General features: G+C 41.1%; 1 protein-coding gene and 1 pseudogene across 2 annotated transcripts in view; one reads left to right on the plus strand and one right to left on the minus strand.

The window, feature by feature from the left end:
- Nucleotides 1-6,217: 6,217 nt before the first annotated feature.
- On the minus strand, nucleotides 6,218-9,448 carry LOC123793096 (uncharacterized; annotated as a pseudogene). The gene is made up of 3 exons (XR_006779850.2): nucleotides 8,957-9,448; nucleotides 7,302-7,399; nucleotides 6,218-7,012 (listed from the first exon to the last, which is right to left on the minus strand). The product of XR_006779850.2 is annotated as an uncharacterized LOC123793096 (transcript).
- HHIP (hedgehog interacting protein) overlaps nucleotides 9,367-16,301 on the plus strand; it is a 95,785-nt gene continuing 88,850 nt past the window's right edge. The window contains exons 1-2 of the mRNA XM_045798903.2: nucleotides 9,367-10,190; nucleotides 15,957-16,149. Of these exons, the coding sequence (XP_045654859.2) occupies nucleotides 9,912-10,190; nucleotides 15,957-16,149 (472 nt within the window). The 5' untranslated portion in view covers nucleotides 9,367-9,911. The remainder of the gene's footprint in view (nucleotides 10,191-15,956; nucleotides 16,150-16,301) is intronic.

Genomic DNA, 16,301 nt, shown 5'->3' on the forward strand with positions numbered 1-16,301 from the left:
TCATAATGAAAGGAAAATCAGGAAGAGCATTTACAATGATACCACTTCAGTAGCGGAGAAAATTAGCCTAAGATTAAAGGTAATTCTGGTTTTATCTAACAATGTTTAAAAGCAAGCTTAAAAAGATCAAACTATTACTGTCATTTAACTGCACTTCAGAGCAAAGCTCAAGAATATTTATAGGAATATTAAGCATCTAACAAGGTAAAAATCACAGTGTTCAGAATTAAATAAAAAATTATCAGGCATACAAAGAAGTTGGATAATATAAACCAAAATAAAGACAAAAATCAGTAAATAAACACATTCACAGAACTGGCACAGATGATAGAACTGTCAAACAAGGACATCAAAAAAGTTATTGCAACTATATTCCATATATCCAAGAATGTAGAGGAAGGATCAAGCAGGTAAAATACAAACTTGAAAGATTTTAAAAAGGCCCAAATCAAACTTTTGGAGCTGAAAAATATAATGCTTCAAATTAAAAAATACCTGGGATGGGATAAGCAGCAATTTAGACATTGCAGAATTAGAAACTAGTAAATTTAAATATATAAATCTGTCTAAAATAAAGTACAAGAGAATAAAGACTATAAAATAAAATGAAGAGAGCTTCAGTAAGCTGTAGAACACAACTGGCCTAATACACATTTAATTAGGATCCTCAAAGAGGGGGTGGACATGGGAAGACATAATGGACAAAAATGTTTCCAAATTTGATGGGATCCATAGACCCACAAATCCAAGAATCTCAACAAACCCCAAACACAAAAACTATGAAGAAAACTACACCAAGGTATATTAGAATTAAAGGACAGAAACCCACTAAAAAAGGGAAAATGTGACAAGTAACCAGAGGAAAAAAACCACATAAACAACAACAACAAAACAAAAACAAAATGAGAATGAGAACAAGTTCTTGTTGGAAAACTATAACTAAGACAGTAGAGCAACATCTTTAAAGAACTGGCAGTGGAAGGTAGAACTGTCAACCTAAAATTCTATACCCAGCAAAAATATCTCTCAAAAACCAAGGCACAAGAAAGACTTTTCCAGACATCACAAAACTAAAAATAAAATCACAATCAGACCCTTACTATAAAAACTGTTAACACATGTTCTTCAGGCACAAGGAAAATCATACCAGATAAAAATCTGGATCTGTGCTAAGGAATGAAGAGCATCAGAAATGGTGTGTGTATGGAAATAAAAAACTTTTCTTATTTTCAAATCACCCTAAAAAAATAGGTATCTGTCTAAACAAAAATAATAATATATACCGCAATTGATAACATGTATAGAGTAAATGTACAAAGGCTGAGAAGAGGAAATTAATGTATACTGTTAAGGTTTTTATATTATACATAAAGTGGCATAATATTAACTGAAGATACACTATGATAAACTAAAGATATTCCAAACACTATAGTAAACACACACGGAAGGGAAAAAGTTATAGGTAATCAGCCATTAACAGAGAAAAAATTGAATAAAAGTACTCATTCAAAAAAAGGAGGAAAAGAATAACAAGCAAATAAAGGATAGACGGAACAAATAAAAAGCAGATAGTAAGGTAAAGGATTTTAAACCAAACTGGATCAGTACTTACACCAAATGTAAAGGGTATAAATACTTCAATTAAAAGTCATAGCTTGTCATATTGGCAAAAATAAACAAAACCCAACTAACTATATGCTGCCTTCATAAATGCACTTTAAATATAAAGACAGAAATAAATTAAACATAGCATGGGAAAAAATTCTGTTAACACTAGTCAAAAGGAAAAAAGAGTGGTTGTATTAGGAACAAAGTAGATATTACAGCAAAGATTATTCCCAAGGATAAAGAAGGACATTTGATGACAAAAGAGACAATTTAACAGGAAGACATAACAAACCTAAATGTCCACACAGCCAAGTACAGAACTTGAAAATACATGAAACAAAGACCAATAGGACTGTAAGAAGAAACAGAAAAATCCTTACCATAGTCAGAGATGTCATTATTTCTGTCTCTCAATAACTGATAGAACAAGTAGACAGAAAATTAGTAAGGAGACAGAAGACTGAACAACACTATCTACCAAATCAACCCGATCAACATTTATGGAACCCTCCACCCAAAATATACATTGTTTCAATTTTACACAGAATGTTTACCAAGATGGACCATTTCCTACCTATAAAAAAACTCACAATTTTTTTCAAGGTTTTATTTATTGATTTATTTGACAGAGAGAGACAGCCAGTGAGAGAGGGAACACAAGCAGGGGGAGTGGGAGAGGAAGAAGCAGGCTCCCAGTGGAGCAGGGAGCCTGATGCGGGGCTCAATCCCAGAACCCCGGGATCATGCCTCAAGCCGAAGGCAGATGCCTAACGACTGAGCCACCCAGGCACCCCTCACAATTTTTTAAAAAGAACCAGTACATGTACATTATATTCTCTGACTACAATGTAATTGAATTAGAATCAACAACAGAAAGGCCTCAAAAATATCCCCAAGTATTTGAAAACTAAATAAAACACTTCAAATAATCTGAGTCAAAAACTCAAAGGAAAACTTAGAAAGTATTCTGAACTGATAGAAACTGAAAATACAACATTTCAAAATTTGTAGCATGGGGCTAAAGCAGCACAAAAGGGAAAATGTATAATGCTAAGTGCCTACATTAGAGAAAGAGAGAGGTCCCAAATTAATGATCTCAGGTTCCATCTTAAGCAACTAGCAAAATCAGAGCAAATGAAACCCAAAGTAAGCAAAACAGAGTAAACAATAAAGATCAAAGGGGAAATCAACTGAATAAAAACAAAAACAATAGAGAAAATCAATGAAACCAAAATGTGGTTCTTTAAGAAAACCAGTAAAATTGATAAACTTTCAGCCACACTGATCAAGCAACAAGACAGAATGGAGCCCTGGGTGGCTCAGTCATTAAGCGTCTGCCTTTGGCTCAGGGCGTGATCCCGGTGTTCTGGGATCCAGCCCCACACCCGGCTCCTCCGCTGGGAGCCTGCTTCTTCCTCTCCCACTCCCCTGCTGTGTTCCCTCTCTCGCTGGCTGTCTCTCTCTCTGTCAAATAAATAAATAAAATCTTAAAAAAAAAAAAAGAAGCAAGACAGAAGACACAAATTATCAATATCATAAATGAGAGAGGTGACATTACTACAGTCTATAGAATAAAGTATAACAAGGCAATGCAGTTGACCCTTGAACAACCTGGGTTGAAACCTTGCAGGTCCACTTACATGCAGATTTTCTTCTTTAAATAAAAACAGTACAGTATTGTATTTTCTCTTGCTTATGATTTTCTTAATAACATTTTCTTTTCTCTAGCTTAATATACCATAAGAATACAGCATATAATACATATACAAAATATATGCTAATTGAATGTTTCTGTTATAGTTAAGTTTGGGGGGAGTCAGAAGTTACACACTGCTATTTGACTGCACGTGAGGATGGAAGGCAAAAGGATGGCGAAGGGACTTGTCCCTTCTTTTTACCTTGCTGTTCTTGTCTGCATCACCCTGGCAATGACTCCTTATCTTGTGTTATGCATTAAATTGTGCCCCCCAAAAGATATTACAGTCCTCACCCCCAGTACCTATGAACGTGACCTAATTTGAAAATAAAGGCTTTGCAGATGATCAAGATGAGGTGGGCCTTAATCCAAGGATTGGTGTCTTTATATAAAGGGGAAATATGGACACATAGGTACGGACATAGGGATACGATATGAAGATGTAAAGGGAAGTCCATCTACAAACCAAGGAAAAGAACTCCTGAGCCTACCAGAACTAGGAGACTCGCAGAACAGATTCTCCTTCGTATCCCTCAGAAGGAACCAACCCTGCTGACACTTTGATTTCAGACTCACAGCCTCCAGAGCTGTGAGGGAATGAATGCATTTCTCTTGTTTTAAACCACCTAGTTTGTGGTACTTTGTAACGGCAGCCTTAGAAAACAAGTACATCCTGTCAGTGGCATGTGCTTCCAGTCTCCAGCTTTCTTCTGGTACCCCCATAACTCATTTCACCATCCTGGAGAGTACCCGCCCAGGCTGGGCTGCAGCCCTATCTGCGAAGTACCCCCGGGGCTCTCAGTCAGCTTCCTGGTTCTGGGAACCCCAATTCCTCTTTTGTTCCTCAGTCCTTAAGGATGGGAGGTGCTCCCTGCAGTTACTGTTTGACTTCCGTGTTCCCTTTCTGCTTTTTTCAGTTTCCTGACATCCATTTAACCAATGCCTTGTATTTAATTTACTCTGTGGATATAGGAAATAACCAGCAGTTTCTTTACTTCCGATAAAAACCCCCAGGAATAATCATTCATTCAGAGTGAAAGTCCAAGTCTGAAACATAGCTTACGAAATCCTACGCAATCTGTCCCCTGCCCCTGGCTACTTCTCTGCCTGCATTTCTCGTCATTTCCTCTGTTACCCACTCTGTTCCAGCCACACTGGTCTCTTTGCTAATCCTTAGACATACCAAGCATGCTTGCTTCATGGCCTTTGACTTGCTGTTCCCTATGCTTGTAGACATCTGCATGCATGTGGCTCACTACTTCAAGTCTCTGCCCTTACTTCTGGAGCCTTCTTTCCTGACAATGTATACAAAAGTATTATTTCCCACAACGCCTGCCTTCTCTTTCCCCATAATCCCTTTCCTCAATAGCACGCATCACCTCCTGGCATGCTTTATATCCATTTGTTATCCACTTCTCTAGTAGCATGCCGGCTCTGAGAGAATCATTGTTCACTGCTGTGTCCCCAGTGCCCAGAGCAGGGTCCGGCACACAAGTGCCAGCTTTGGAAAGGAAGACTGAAGAACTGTAGACAAACCCTTACCAGCAGCCCTACCGCTGTGCCAGTGTGCTCGAACTATAATGAATCTTTAATTTTAAAAAGATGGTGTGATCCTTCTTTGGCTTTGTTGGCTGCCTTTCCTCCGTGGAGCCACACTTCGTAGCAGCATCTCCCAAAATTCTTTCACGATAGTGCAATTTAAGTTGTGTGTTCCCTTCAGTTTAACAATTCAGATTTTTTTATAATGCAAATATTCTCTCCATTTTAAACCTTTAAAAGTATTAAGTCGAGCAATACTGGTCAGTCAGCAGAATTTATGAAGAGACTGGTCATTGCGTGATGAGGCTGGCATAGGACGCCGTATGAGTAGGATGATGAGTATGAAATGTACGACACTGTATGATTAAGACTCTTTGCTGGGGGAGCCAACCAAGAAGGAAATGTAATTCCTACCCTACAGAGCTTAAAATCTCACGGATACTGAACTCCCACGAGTGAAAAAAATCTCGACAGTTACCAACAACGCACAAACGAAAATAAAAACATAACACCTAAGTGCTGGTTAGGTGAGACACAATGGCCCTTACCAGGCCCATGCAAACTACAATAGTGCCTACAAGTTGAGTAGAAACCCAGGATTTAAAGAAAGAGATGAAGATCAATGAGGATTAGGTACTTGTGAAAGGAAATGACAAACACCTGAATATAACTTCATTCGTTACCTAGAGTTTATAAACTACACTATGAATTTAACCTCTCCTTTCTTATTTACCTTTTTATTCTGTGCTCTCCCTTAAATGTCTCATATTCTATTCTGAATTCAAATGCTTCTATACTTTAAACGTCAGGATGGAGTTACACCATAAACTTGTTCCAACTCACCTCAGGTCTCAACTGAAATGTCATTTTCACAGACAGACTTTTTCTGGTCAGTTAATCTGAAATAAGTGTGCCTTGGGGCGCCTGGGTGGCTCAGTCATTAAGCATCTGCCTTCGGCTCAGAGCGTGGTCCCGGCGTTATGGGATCAAGCCCCACATCGGGCTCTTCACTCCGCTGGTACTCTCCCACTCCCCCTGCTCGTGTTCCCTCTCTCGCTGGCTGTCTCTCTCTCTGTCAAATAAATAAATAAATAAAATCTTAAAAAAAAAAAAAAAGAAAGAAGTGTGCCTTGTTATTCTCCATCTCAGCGTGTCTCTCACAGCCCTTAGCACAATTTACAAAATCATTAGTTATTCTGTGACCTTATCATTTGTCCTCCTTGCTAGATAATAAACTACCTAGAAGGAGGGTGTATTATTTGTCATTACTGTATACATATTTCTCAGCACAGTGCCTAGCACTTAATATATATTTGTTGGAATGTCATAGTATGTATTTCTGTGACCAGACAAGAAATTCATATATAAAACTGATCCCGATGCCCAAAATAGTTTTATTTTCAACATTTACTAAGTTTAAGTTGTGCTAATTTCTGATACATAGAAATGCGTATCCACGTAACTATTATACATATACATATACAAATGTAATTCATATCCATAGTAACATTTTGAGCTTTATGTATGAAATTAATTTCAATGTGGGTCAAACATTTCCTCTTTTACAACAAACCTAATCTGTTCATGAGAATCTTCATTCCATCCCAGGTAAGGAATCCTCGGTAGAACTGGGATATGGTACTGGGATGGTCAGAACTGCCCCTCACCCATACAGGGCGCCTTGGTACAAGTTAGAAAATGATCCGCATGGTCTGAGTAGACACAGCCACACACCCATAAAGCCGGGTTGGTAAGTGGAGCCTGGCAGGGTTTCAGCACTCGTTGGCTGTCCCAGCCAGGTGCCCTTGTACAGGGCACAACCTGCAGGTAGGTGGCCATCCTAGAGAGGGCTGCTCGGTGGTGATGCAAGCAGAAAGGGGTGGTCAGGCCACCCTTGTACAGCCTTACTCCTTGCTCAAAAAGACTGACTTAATTTGTCTGGCTGAGTTTGGTCAGATAGGGGATCTCTTCTTGGAACCACTTCTGTTGATTTAGCTGAAGAGAGAGATCTCCTTGGTGGAAGATCACTTTCATGTTCAAGTGTGTACATGGTGTGCCATGTCCAAGTGGACTTTCAAGGCTTAATCTTAAGTAGCAACCCAATGTTGATTCTTGATTCCTAAAAATTATGCTGTCAAGTTGGCTCTAGGTGAGCTATACAGGTTCCCTCTGTAAAAAAAAAAAAAAATCAGAAGTTAGTTCACTTCTATAGCACTGCTTAGTGACTTTTTGGAAATTATATCAGTGGCACTGAAAAGAAGCTCGGTGGCTATCTCATCAGGGATCCGATTTACTGACTGTCATGACTAATGACATGTGGGATCAATTCTAGCTCCCACGTTATCAGGAAAGAACATGTTTGTCTCATTTCAGGAATCTTTTGTAAATTCTATTTCCTAAAATGTAGGGTCACAGATTTTAAGAGCCACATAATTTTTTAAAACCAAAATTAATTTACCTTTTTAATGTCCTTAGTCTTGAAGTTCAAATCATTAAGGAAGGCCTGTTCCAAAACTACTAAGATGAATTCATCACTTGGAGTGGGAGCTCAAACCACTGAAATATAATTTTAAAAGGATTTTTATTTTGGAAATAGAACATAAAACTGGTTATTTGGGAATAAAGGATTGGATAGTGGAAAACAACCTAGACTGGATCCCTGAGTCCTGGTTTTAGGCTACCTAATTACATGAGATTGTGCAAGTGACTTAATTTTGATGGAATGTCTGTCTTCTCCTGTTTATTAAATGAGTTTAAAGTCTTAAGTCCTTATAGCTCTATGATTTATTTTATATTAAAAGTCCTCAATGCAGGAAGAATGTCAGATAAAGCAGTCTGTGGGATCCGAAGTAGCATTTGCAATCACACACATAAAGAAGTCCTGTGTATACAACAGCCCCTGAGAGAAATGGTAAGTATGCCATCCTAGACCTACACTGAGCTCAGTACTGCACCAAATATCCCAGCAGATTTTTTAGAGTTATTCTAATTGGTCACCTCTTTGGGGAAAATCCTCACTCCACTAGTAAATCAGGGTCCAGAAATCAAAGGGGGCAGGAGAAGCCTTATCTAGCCAATTACTTTAACAGTAATTCATTTAATCCGCTGTCCACCTCCACCACCAACTTTCACGTTAGCTTGACGAAGTTTATGCTCCAGAAGTGCAGTAAATCCAAATATGGGGAACATTCTTCCATTGCCAAAATGGGAAATCTGCCTTATCTCCTCTTCAAAATCCTACCTACCAGAAAATCTGTCCCCTGTTAAAAACACTCAAATGGGCAGAAAGCACATTTTGTGTGCAATCCCGTATAGGCTCGTCCTCACGCCAACTTGCGGGGATCCCATAAACCACTCTTGTTAACGTACAGATCTTTTTACAAACACTTGTATACAGACTTTGTCTAGCTGGGGGAAAGGTTAATATCTAGGTACCCGGGATACGTTGGGCATCCCGCTTCTGGACGCCCACAAACCTGCTACTAATTCTTCCTGCTGAACTAACGCCTCTACATGTAGCCTCTGTATTTACACCCTCGGGGAAATCTCCCCAGGACTTTTTCCCCCCCGTTTAAAATGAACGGTGATTCCTCGGCCAGTTTCTTCTCTCCTCCACCTGACCGGGAGGAACCTGCGCTTCTGCGTTCCGGGGAGGTGCGGGCCGGGCCCAGATGAGTTCCAGGGCACAGGTGGGTCTCTGCGAAGGGGCGTCCGGGGCCAGCCCGCCAGGCTAGGGGCCCCCACACCCCACCCCACGCATGCACACTGCAGGAGTGCGCAGCACCTTAAGCAAGGATGGGTACTTCTTCTGGAATAGTCTTCCAACCGTCTTAACGTACTCAGCGGCTCGCTGCGTTTGGGTTGTCCCCCCGCCTCTAAATCAGACCCAAGGAAGATCTTTACCGACTCGAGCTTCATGTTGAAAATCACTGGGGAACAGGGGGAGTCCGTGCGGCCAGGAGACGGGAAAGGGACCGAAAAACTCCCTCCCGCCAACTCCAGCCCACTCGGTGCATCCTCCCCCCCGCCCGGGGCCAGGGGCGGGCCGGGAGTCGGGGGAGGCCCTGCAAAGGGCCCCTCCCTTCTCACCTCCCGCGGCCCACTTTTACTCACTTGCTCTCTGCTCCTCGGCTTGGCCGCCTTTACCCAGGGGTAGTGCGGAGGGGCTGAGGGGAGGAGAGAGGAGCCCGGGAGCCATCTCCGTGCGGCACCCTTGGCCCGGACCCGCGTGCCGGAGGACCAGGGCCATGGACGCCCCCAGCCGGGCGCCTCGGCGAGGCAGGCACGCTCGGTCCCGCGCCCTCGACGCTGGCTCCGAGGGCTCCACCGGGCCCTCCCCCTCCGTCCGCCGCCGCGGCCCGCGGCCCCTCCCCGCCGCCGCGAGGCCGTCGAGCCCGGGGGACGCGCTCGCGCCGGGGCCGCCCCCTCCCCTCCCCCCCCCCAGGCCCGGCCCGGGCGGGGGCGCGCAAGGAGCGGTGACGTCAAGGGGCGCGCGGTGGCAGCACCTCCCCGCGCGCTAGTTAAAAAGAAGAAGAAAAGAGGGAGCGAAACATGAGAGGCTGTGTGAGAAGCTGCAGCCGCCGGCAGAGGAGACCTCAGCATCATCTAAAGCCCCGCGCTGGCCCTGCCTGCGCCTGCCCCGCCGCCGCCGCCGCCGTTTCTGTTCCTGCTACTGTCTCACCTAAACAACTCCCGTTACACGGACAAGTGAACCTCTGTGGCCGTCTTCTCCTCTTCTTCCTCCTCCTTTTCCAACTCCTTCTCCTCCTCCCACTTCCCAGCCGCAGCAGGAAGCCCCTAACCCAACTGACACTGGCGCAACTGCAGACGGTGTCATCCGCACAACTTTATCTTGCTCCTCGGACTCCCCTAAGGCACTGGACCCATCGCCTGGTCTTTTATTTCTTGCAAAGTCGCATCGCTCTACATATTTTCGCCCCCGCCACCACTCTCTGCCTCTCGAGTGTCCCCCGCAGCCTCTGCCTGGAGCTGCGCCCTAGTGCCCCTGCTGGGCAGTGGCGTTCCCCCCCATCCTCCCGCGCCGAGCCCCTGCCGCTCCGGGCAGACGATGCTGAAGATGCTCTCCTTTAAGCTGCTGCTGCTGGCCGTGGCTCTGGGCTTCTTTGAAGGAGATGCTAAGTTTGGGGAAAGAAGCGAAGGGAGCGGAGCGAGAAGGAGAAGGTGCCTAAATGGGAACCCCCCAAAGCGCCTGAAAAGGAGAGATAGGCGGATGATGTCCCAGCTGGAGCTGCTGAGTGGGGGAGAGATACTGTGCGGTGGCTTCTACCCTCGGCTGTCCTGCTGCCTGCGGAGTGACAGCCCAGGGTTGGGGCGCCTGGATAACAAGGTAAGCGCGCACCCGCCTCACAGATGCGAGGTTGACGTACTGGCTAGGTGGGGGTTCCCTCCAGAAGCCTGGCTCCAGAAATGCTGGTGGACTGTGAGAAGGGCGAACGAAACTTGTTCGGAGAGCTCTTCTTGATAACTTTTCCGAAGTGCTAGTGTGATTCGGTCGTGCGTTTCTCTGGGGTGCGCAGATAGCTCTCCCGCCCTCAGGAGTCCGTGGTCGGGATGCTGTGCAAAACTGCCTGTCTCAGAAAAGAGAGGCTTCTATGGTACCCGCGTTCTGGGCCGGGTAAATATTTTAAAAGAATCGCGATTAACAGTGTGTTTTGGATCGAATCGGGCTTTGGCTGCGGTGAAACTGTAAATTAAGGTGGCTGTGGTTTCCGGTTTATTTTTCTAGGGTAACAAGATTTGTGCAGTTTTCTCCACGTGCTCGGTTAGGGAGAGGATTGAATCGTAAAGGATGTTGAAGCATGGTTGGTTTATGATCCCCAGCCCCGTCAGAGGGGGTTGTCTTGCATTACAATAGTTAAGCTGCGGAAAGGAACTCCCGGTACTCCAGTTGAGAACCCGAAAGACGGGCGAAAGATTTTGCTGGGGCATATTTGTCACATAAAACCGAGACTGTTCTCTCCGCCTCGGTTTGTAATGTTTTGAAACATTATAAATCCAGGCTTTCAATGGCACTTAATTATCTAGGAAGATCTCTTCTAGAAATTGGTTTTAGGAGTAATGGCATTTGCACTTTCCCTGTGTTTTTAAGCTTAAACAAATACGAAATCGTGTTGGTGGAGTGTAAAGGCAAGCTTATTTTTGAGTTTGCAACATCTTTCTTGTCATGGGATGCAGCAACGTGTGCTATCTACTGTACTGCGAGGCAGGCGGGGGATCACGTCATTAACAATCACTGCACGTGAAATAAACAATCAGGTGTCTTTGCTCCCCCTCCCTTTCCCCATTTTAGGTTTAATTAAGAATTCCTCTGTTACAACACTGCAGTTGTCAAGGTCTGAGAGACTCTTGGAAAACTTGCGCTTCAGTCTTGCTGGCCCAGGCATTAAAAAAAAAAAAAAATACCCAGGCTGAATCTAATTTTTATGCTCAGTTCACGGTAGATTTCACTCTATTCTCATGTAAACAGCTCCTACGAATCAACATATGTGTCTGGGTGGTATCTCTCACTTTGTTTTGTAACAAAAAGCCATATTGCATCATTTAATTTGCTCAAGTCATGCAAATAGGAAAAAATCAATAGGACAAAAAGGGGTCGACTTATCCTCCTCCCCACTAAACTGCTGCCCACACACAGAGTCCTGTTGCTTATGGCAAAAGAATAACAACAACACCATTGTGTTTGTTAGTTGGTTCACTAATGGGTGAAACTAGAGAACATCATTCTCTTTCAGTCCCCAGCTCTGTCCAAATGTTCATGCCTTTTGAGGGAGCATTTGTCCAACTCCCTCTATTCCCAGATGAGTGAGAACTGTCTTGCTGCAGGTTTTCAGCTGCAGCTCTCTCTTTATTCTTACCATATGCAGCAGTAGTCTGAGATTCAGGGGACAGATATTCCAGCATTTTATTCAAAACAATGTCATTAAGCTCCTGTATGGTAATTGAATTAAATTACAAAAAAAAAAAAAGCTACATTCACATCATCTGCAGGGTTTTACCAGGAGCCCAAAAGAACCAGGAAATTCATAGAAGGGTTTAGAAATATTTGCCATTAAGTCTCCCTGTGTGCAATGTACACTATGAATATACCAGTGATCTGCAGACCCCTGCAATACTGAACTCTTCCAGGAACATGAGGAATGAAAACTTTGTTAACTAAATATAGTGGGGAGTTGGAGGGGTGGGGGAGGGACTGAGGGGAGTTATGACCCTTAAGAGGAGTTACATAAATTTTTTTTTTAAGAAATCATTCTTTAGGAAGAAATCTGCCACGTTAGCTATCCACATTCCTTTCCGTTTTACGTGCTTCCAATCTCCAACAAACCCCTACTCATTTGGAAAATGTGTCTGAATTAAATTTGGTACACTAGACTTTGCTGGTTCCATTACAAGTGCTTTATAAACCAACAATACTCAAATTGTTCAAAACAGAGTAGTGATATAGCTGTGCATGTGCATTCTTGACCTATGTTAGTTCTCAAGTTTTAATAGTTTTTAAAACATGTTATTTTATAATAAACTTCAGTGTTTCCCTGTTCTCCCCTAAGCCTTTCTGGCTTATAATATATGTTAGGGTCTTATTTCATAATGTGTGTACAGGAGAGATGATGGCTATTTGAAAGGACCCGTTTTTGTTTATGGAAAAAAAAAAAAATCCCAAGAAGGATTTCTGCAACTTTTCAAGAAACTACAGGCAGGGCTTTCTCCTACTGGAAGAAACTTCATAGATAGTAGCAAACTAGGTAGGAATATTGAGCTTGCTCAAGTGTGCAATTAAGTCCAGTTTCCAAACTAACACGTTTTCTTTAATGTCATGAACTAGCATTGAGTTCAGTCCTTCGGCCATGGTATTATGCTTTTATATTTTAATTTTTTGGTGTATTTTAATAATTTTGTGTATTGTAATGAGATTATTAAATAAATACCGCCCAAAATTAGGAAGTTATATTGTCTTCGCAATATTTTTGCAGCTCCTAAATGCAACATGCTAAAAGGATCTAATTCCCATTAGCCAAATTGAATCCGCAGCCAACTGAAATACCCCCATTTCTAAAACTTAACTTGTAGCCACAGAGGCATAGAGGCTCTCTCTACCTTGGGTGGTTTCACAGCCAAAGCTGTCAAGGAATGGGTGAAAAGTAATTGTTTTCAAGTGTGCCCTTTTACAATCATTTGTTTGCTCTGGCTCTTTCAGGGACAAAGGCTATTGTTGAACACATCCAGCTAAACAAATAACTCATCCTGGGGTCCCTTTAACAGCTGCCTTCGTACAATGATCTATTTACATATTAGCCTAAAATTGAAACTGAACTCTTTAATGACATAATCCAGCACTATAGTCCAGAGACGCATGTGCTCTACCCAACAGCTGAACAACCTTGTAGGCATATGATTTTTAGAAATAACTTTTTGTGTACCAAATGATCTTAAGGCGACATCTTAATATACTGTCATGTATTTTCTCCTTTTGTCTGCTCATCGAACCCATGTGGGTGCCTTTTGATCTTCTTTGTTCAGTTAGTTGATAAATAAAGAGAAATACAGAAGGTCTCTGTCACCCATTTTACTATTTGTTGATAAGCTATAGTTGTAGGCCACGCTTCACGGTGTATTCCAGTATTTATCTTACCTTCCTTCTATGGATTTTACTTTCTTGTGGCTCAAGATTAAAGGATGACCTGCCAGATGTTATACATTAGTCAGCAACAGCCACAATCATTACTAGGCATGCTGTAATAATGTTTCGAAGTTTTACATGACTTTCAAAGTATATTTAGTTTAAACCACTATAATTTGATGGTTTCATATATGGCTTTTAAAAATCGAAACAGGAAATTAGCTTAAATTTCTTCTTAAGATTGATGACATTGTCAGACATAAAGTTAAGGACCTATATCGACACAAGCACATAGGCAAAAAAAAAAAAAAAAAAAGGAAGAAGAAAAACTACCCTACACACCCCAGGACTCATCTGTCTAAAACAGTGTTGCAGCTTGGGCTGAGTCAGTTTAATTGACTTCAGTAAGACTATTGGTTCATTGAAACCAAAGCCAGAATGATGGCTCTATCTATCTTCAAATAGGTATTTACACTGCAGACCTCACACAGAGCAAAATGTTACCATCCCGCTGGGCCAGAACAGCATGAAACTTTACAAAGAATAATATTATACTCAATTTCAGATAATTTATTGAATCCTATTTCTGAAACTTTTGATGAGAGATCTTGTGGCCAGGACACATTCCAAAAATTGTAAAAGACAAAATTCTTTAGGCTCTAAAATCAAGCTCTTCCTGGACAGCAGCTGGGAGAGTATATGGGGATCATTTTGTTTCAGCTATAAAAAATGGAAACATGCATATTCTCCATAAAACTAAAGGTAATTACATTCCAGTTTTTCAGCCAGCAAAGAAGGTGGCTTCAGCATCCTGCAGTTGTTTTGTTCTTAGTGGACTGCTACACGATAAGCAAACAGAACAAAGTTGAACAGTATTAATATTGAATAGATCTGGTGAGGTCTGCCAGAGTATGGACAATAAAAGACATTTAAAACATTCTTGGAATGCAAATTCTAAGTGTCTGGCGTATGTTTCCTTTTAGAAAACTTTAACTGTTTAAGCAATTGTCATTTAAATAAATTGATAAAGATCAAAATGTAAATATAATTGTGATTAATAATAACTTTTCTGAATGTTGTAGATAGTTACACACATCATATATATACATATGTATATATACATGTATGTATATACATGTATATATATATATATACATGTATATATATTTGAAATAGGGTAACTTCTATGGAACTTTTAATCAAATTTTAGCATGCTTGTAGTCAATGATACTTTTTAGTTGCTTTGTTCTTTCAGGTCCAAATTTTGTGATCATCTAGAATATCTTTATCCTAAAAAATAGAAGCCATACCACTTACTCAAATTAGAACCTCCTTGTGAATGAAGTATTTGCTTTAAACAATGATCTGAAGTTTCAGGTGTTAATTTCAGTTCATAGTTTTAAAGAGATAATTAGGTATAAATGTAGTTATATAAACAGAAAAGGTATGAGATCCATTCCCATTATGGTGGTTTTTATCATGAAAAATAAGTGCTTAATTTAGACAGCACTACATTTCATGTCTCAAATATTGTGCTGGTATTGTCTTCCATGTTTATTAGAAGAGCTCCTGAAGTCAGTTTTTTTTTTAAGTTAGTTTTAGACACTAAGACTACTTTATCGAAAAATTACTAACGTCAGGGAATCAGTAACTCTTGAATTGGTCTTATATAAAAGACATACTACGGTATAAATAAAGAGAAAAGTATTCCTTTTTTTTACTAAAACTCACTAAATCCTATGCAAAAGCACTTTTATTAAACTCCTGTGTTTATTCATGCATATACCATACGTGAGGAGCTAGTAAGAACGTTTTTCCTGGCTAAAATAAAATGAATAATTAAAATTGGTCTTAAACCAGTTCAGCTTCAGATATTATTTTTATACAACACGAAAAGGAGGTATTTCCCCCACTTGAGGAAACTTTCCCTGTGCAATCTGTAGGTTGAAAATTAACTGAAATTAGAGAAGTGTAATTCCAGTAATATCCCTAAGAATATCATATTAGGACTTTCAGGAGTGAACTACATTTTTACGTAAGACACAAATAACCATGTCTTAAAAAATTCTTCCTTACTTACTATAAAGTAACTATAAATCCTTTCTTACTATAAAGATAGTAAGAGTTTTAAAGTTAAATACCAGTCACTCTGCACTTTGATACAGAGTAAAATGATAAAGGTTAACAGGTCTCAATAAAATTGTCCTTTAATTTTTCATACCCAGAAGATAAACAGACTTTGATTTGCAAGAGTAAGAGGCACTTCTGTGCATCCTTACCCTCTGCTCCCCCATCCCAGCCCAAGAGACTCTACTTATATCCTTATTAAAAGCATTCTGTATTTGTGGCATGGTAATTCTTTTCAGACAACCGCATAGGCTAAATTACACGATTCTACTGATAGGATTACGAAAAAATATAACTAAACCTAACGTCACATGACTAAAAAGAAGTTTGTTTCTGATTTATGGCTTTCAGATATTTTCTGTTACCAACAACACAGAATGTGGGAAGTTACTGGAGGAAATCAAATGTGCACTCTGCTCTCCACATTCCCAGAGCCTGTTCCACTCACCTGAAAGAGAAGCCTTGGAAAGAGACCTTGTACTTCCCCTGCTCTGCAAAGACTATTGCAAAGAATTCTTTTATACTTGCCGAGGCCATATTCCAGGTAAAAAAAAAAAAAAAAAAAAGGATCAATTAAATAAACGACAGCAGAATGTCCTTTCTCAAATGCTCGCTTCTGAGAGGTATCTCAGCTTCCCAAATACCTATTTTTACCTCACAGTTAGCCTTTACAAATTTGTAACCTTTCCAAATTGC

This window comes from Ursus americanus, chromosome 13 (genome assembly GCF_024610735.1).
Source record: "Ursus americanus isolate L20-20 chromosome 13, mUrsAme1.1.p, whole genome shotgun sequence".
NCBI lineage: Eukaryota > Metazoa > Chordata > Mammalia > Carnivora > Ursidae > Ursus > Ursus americanus.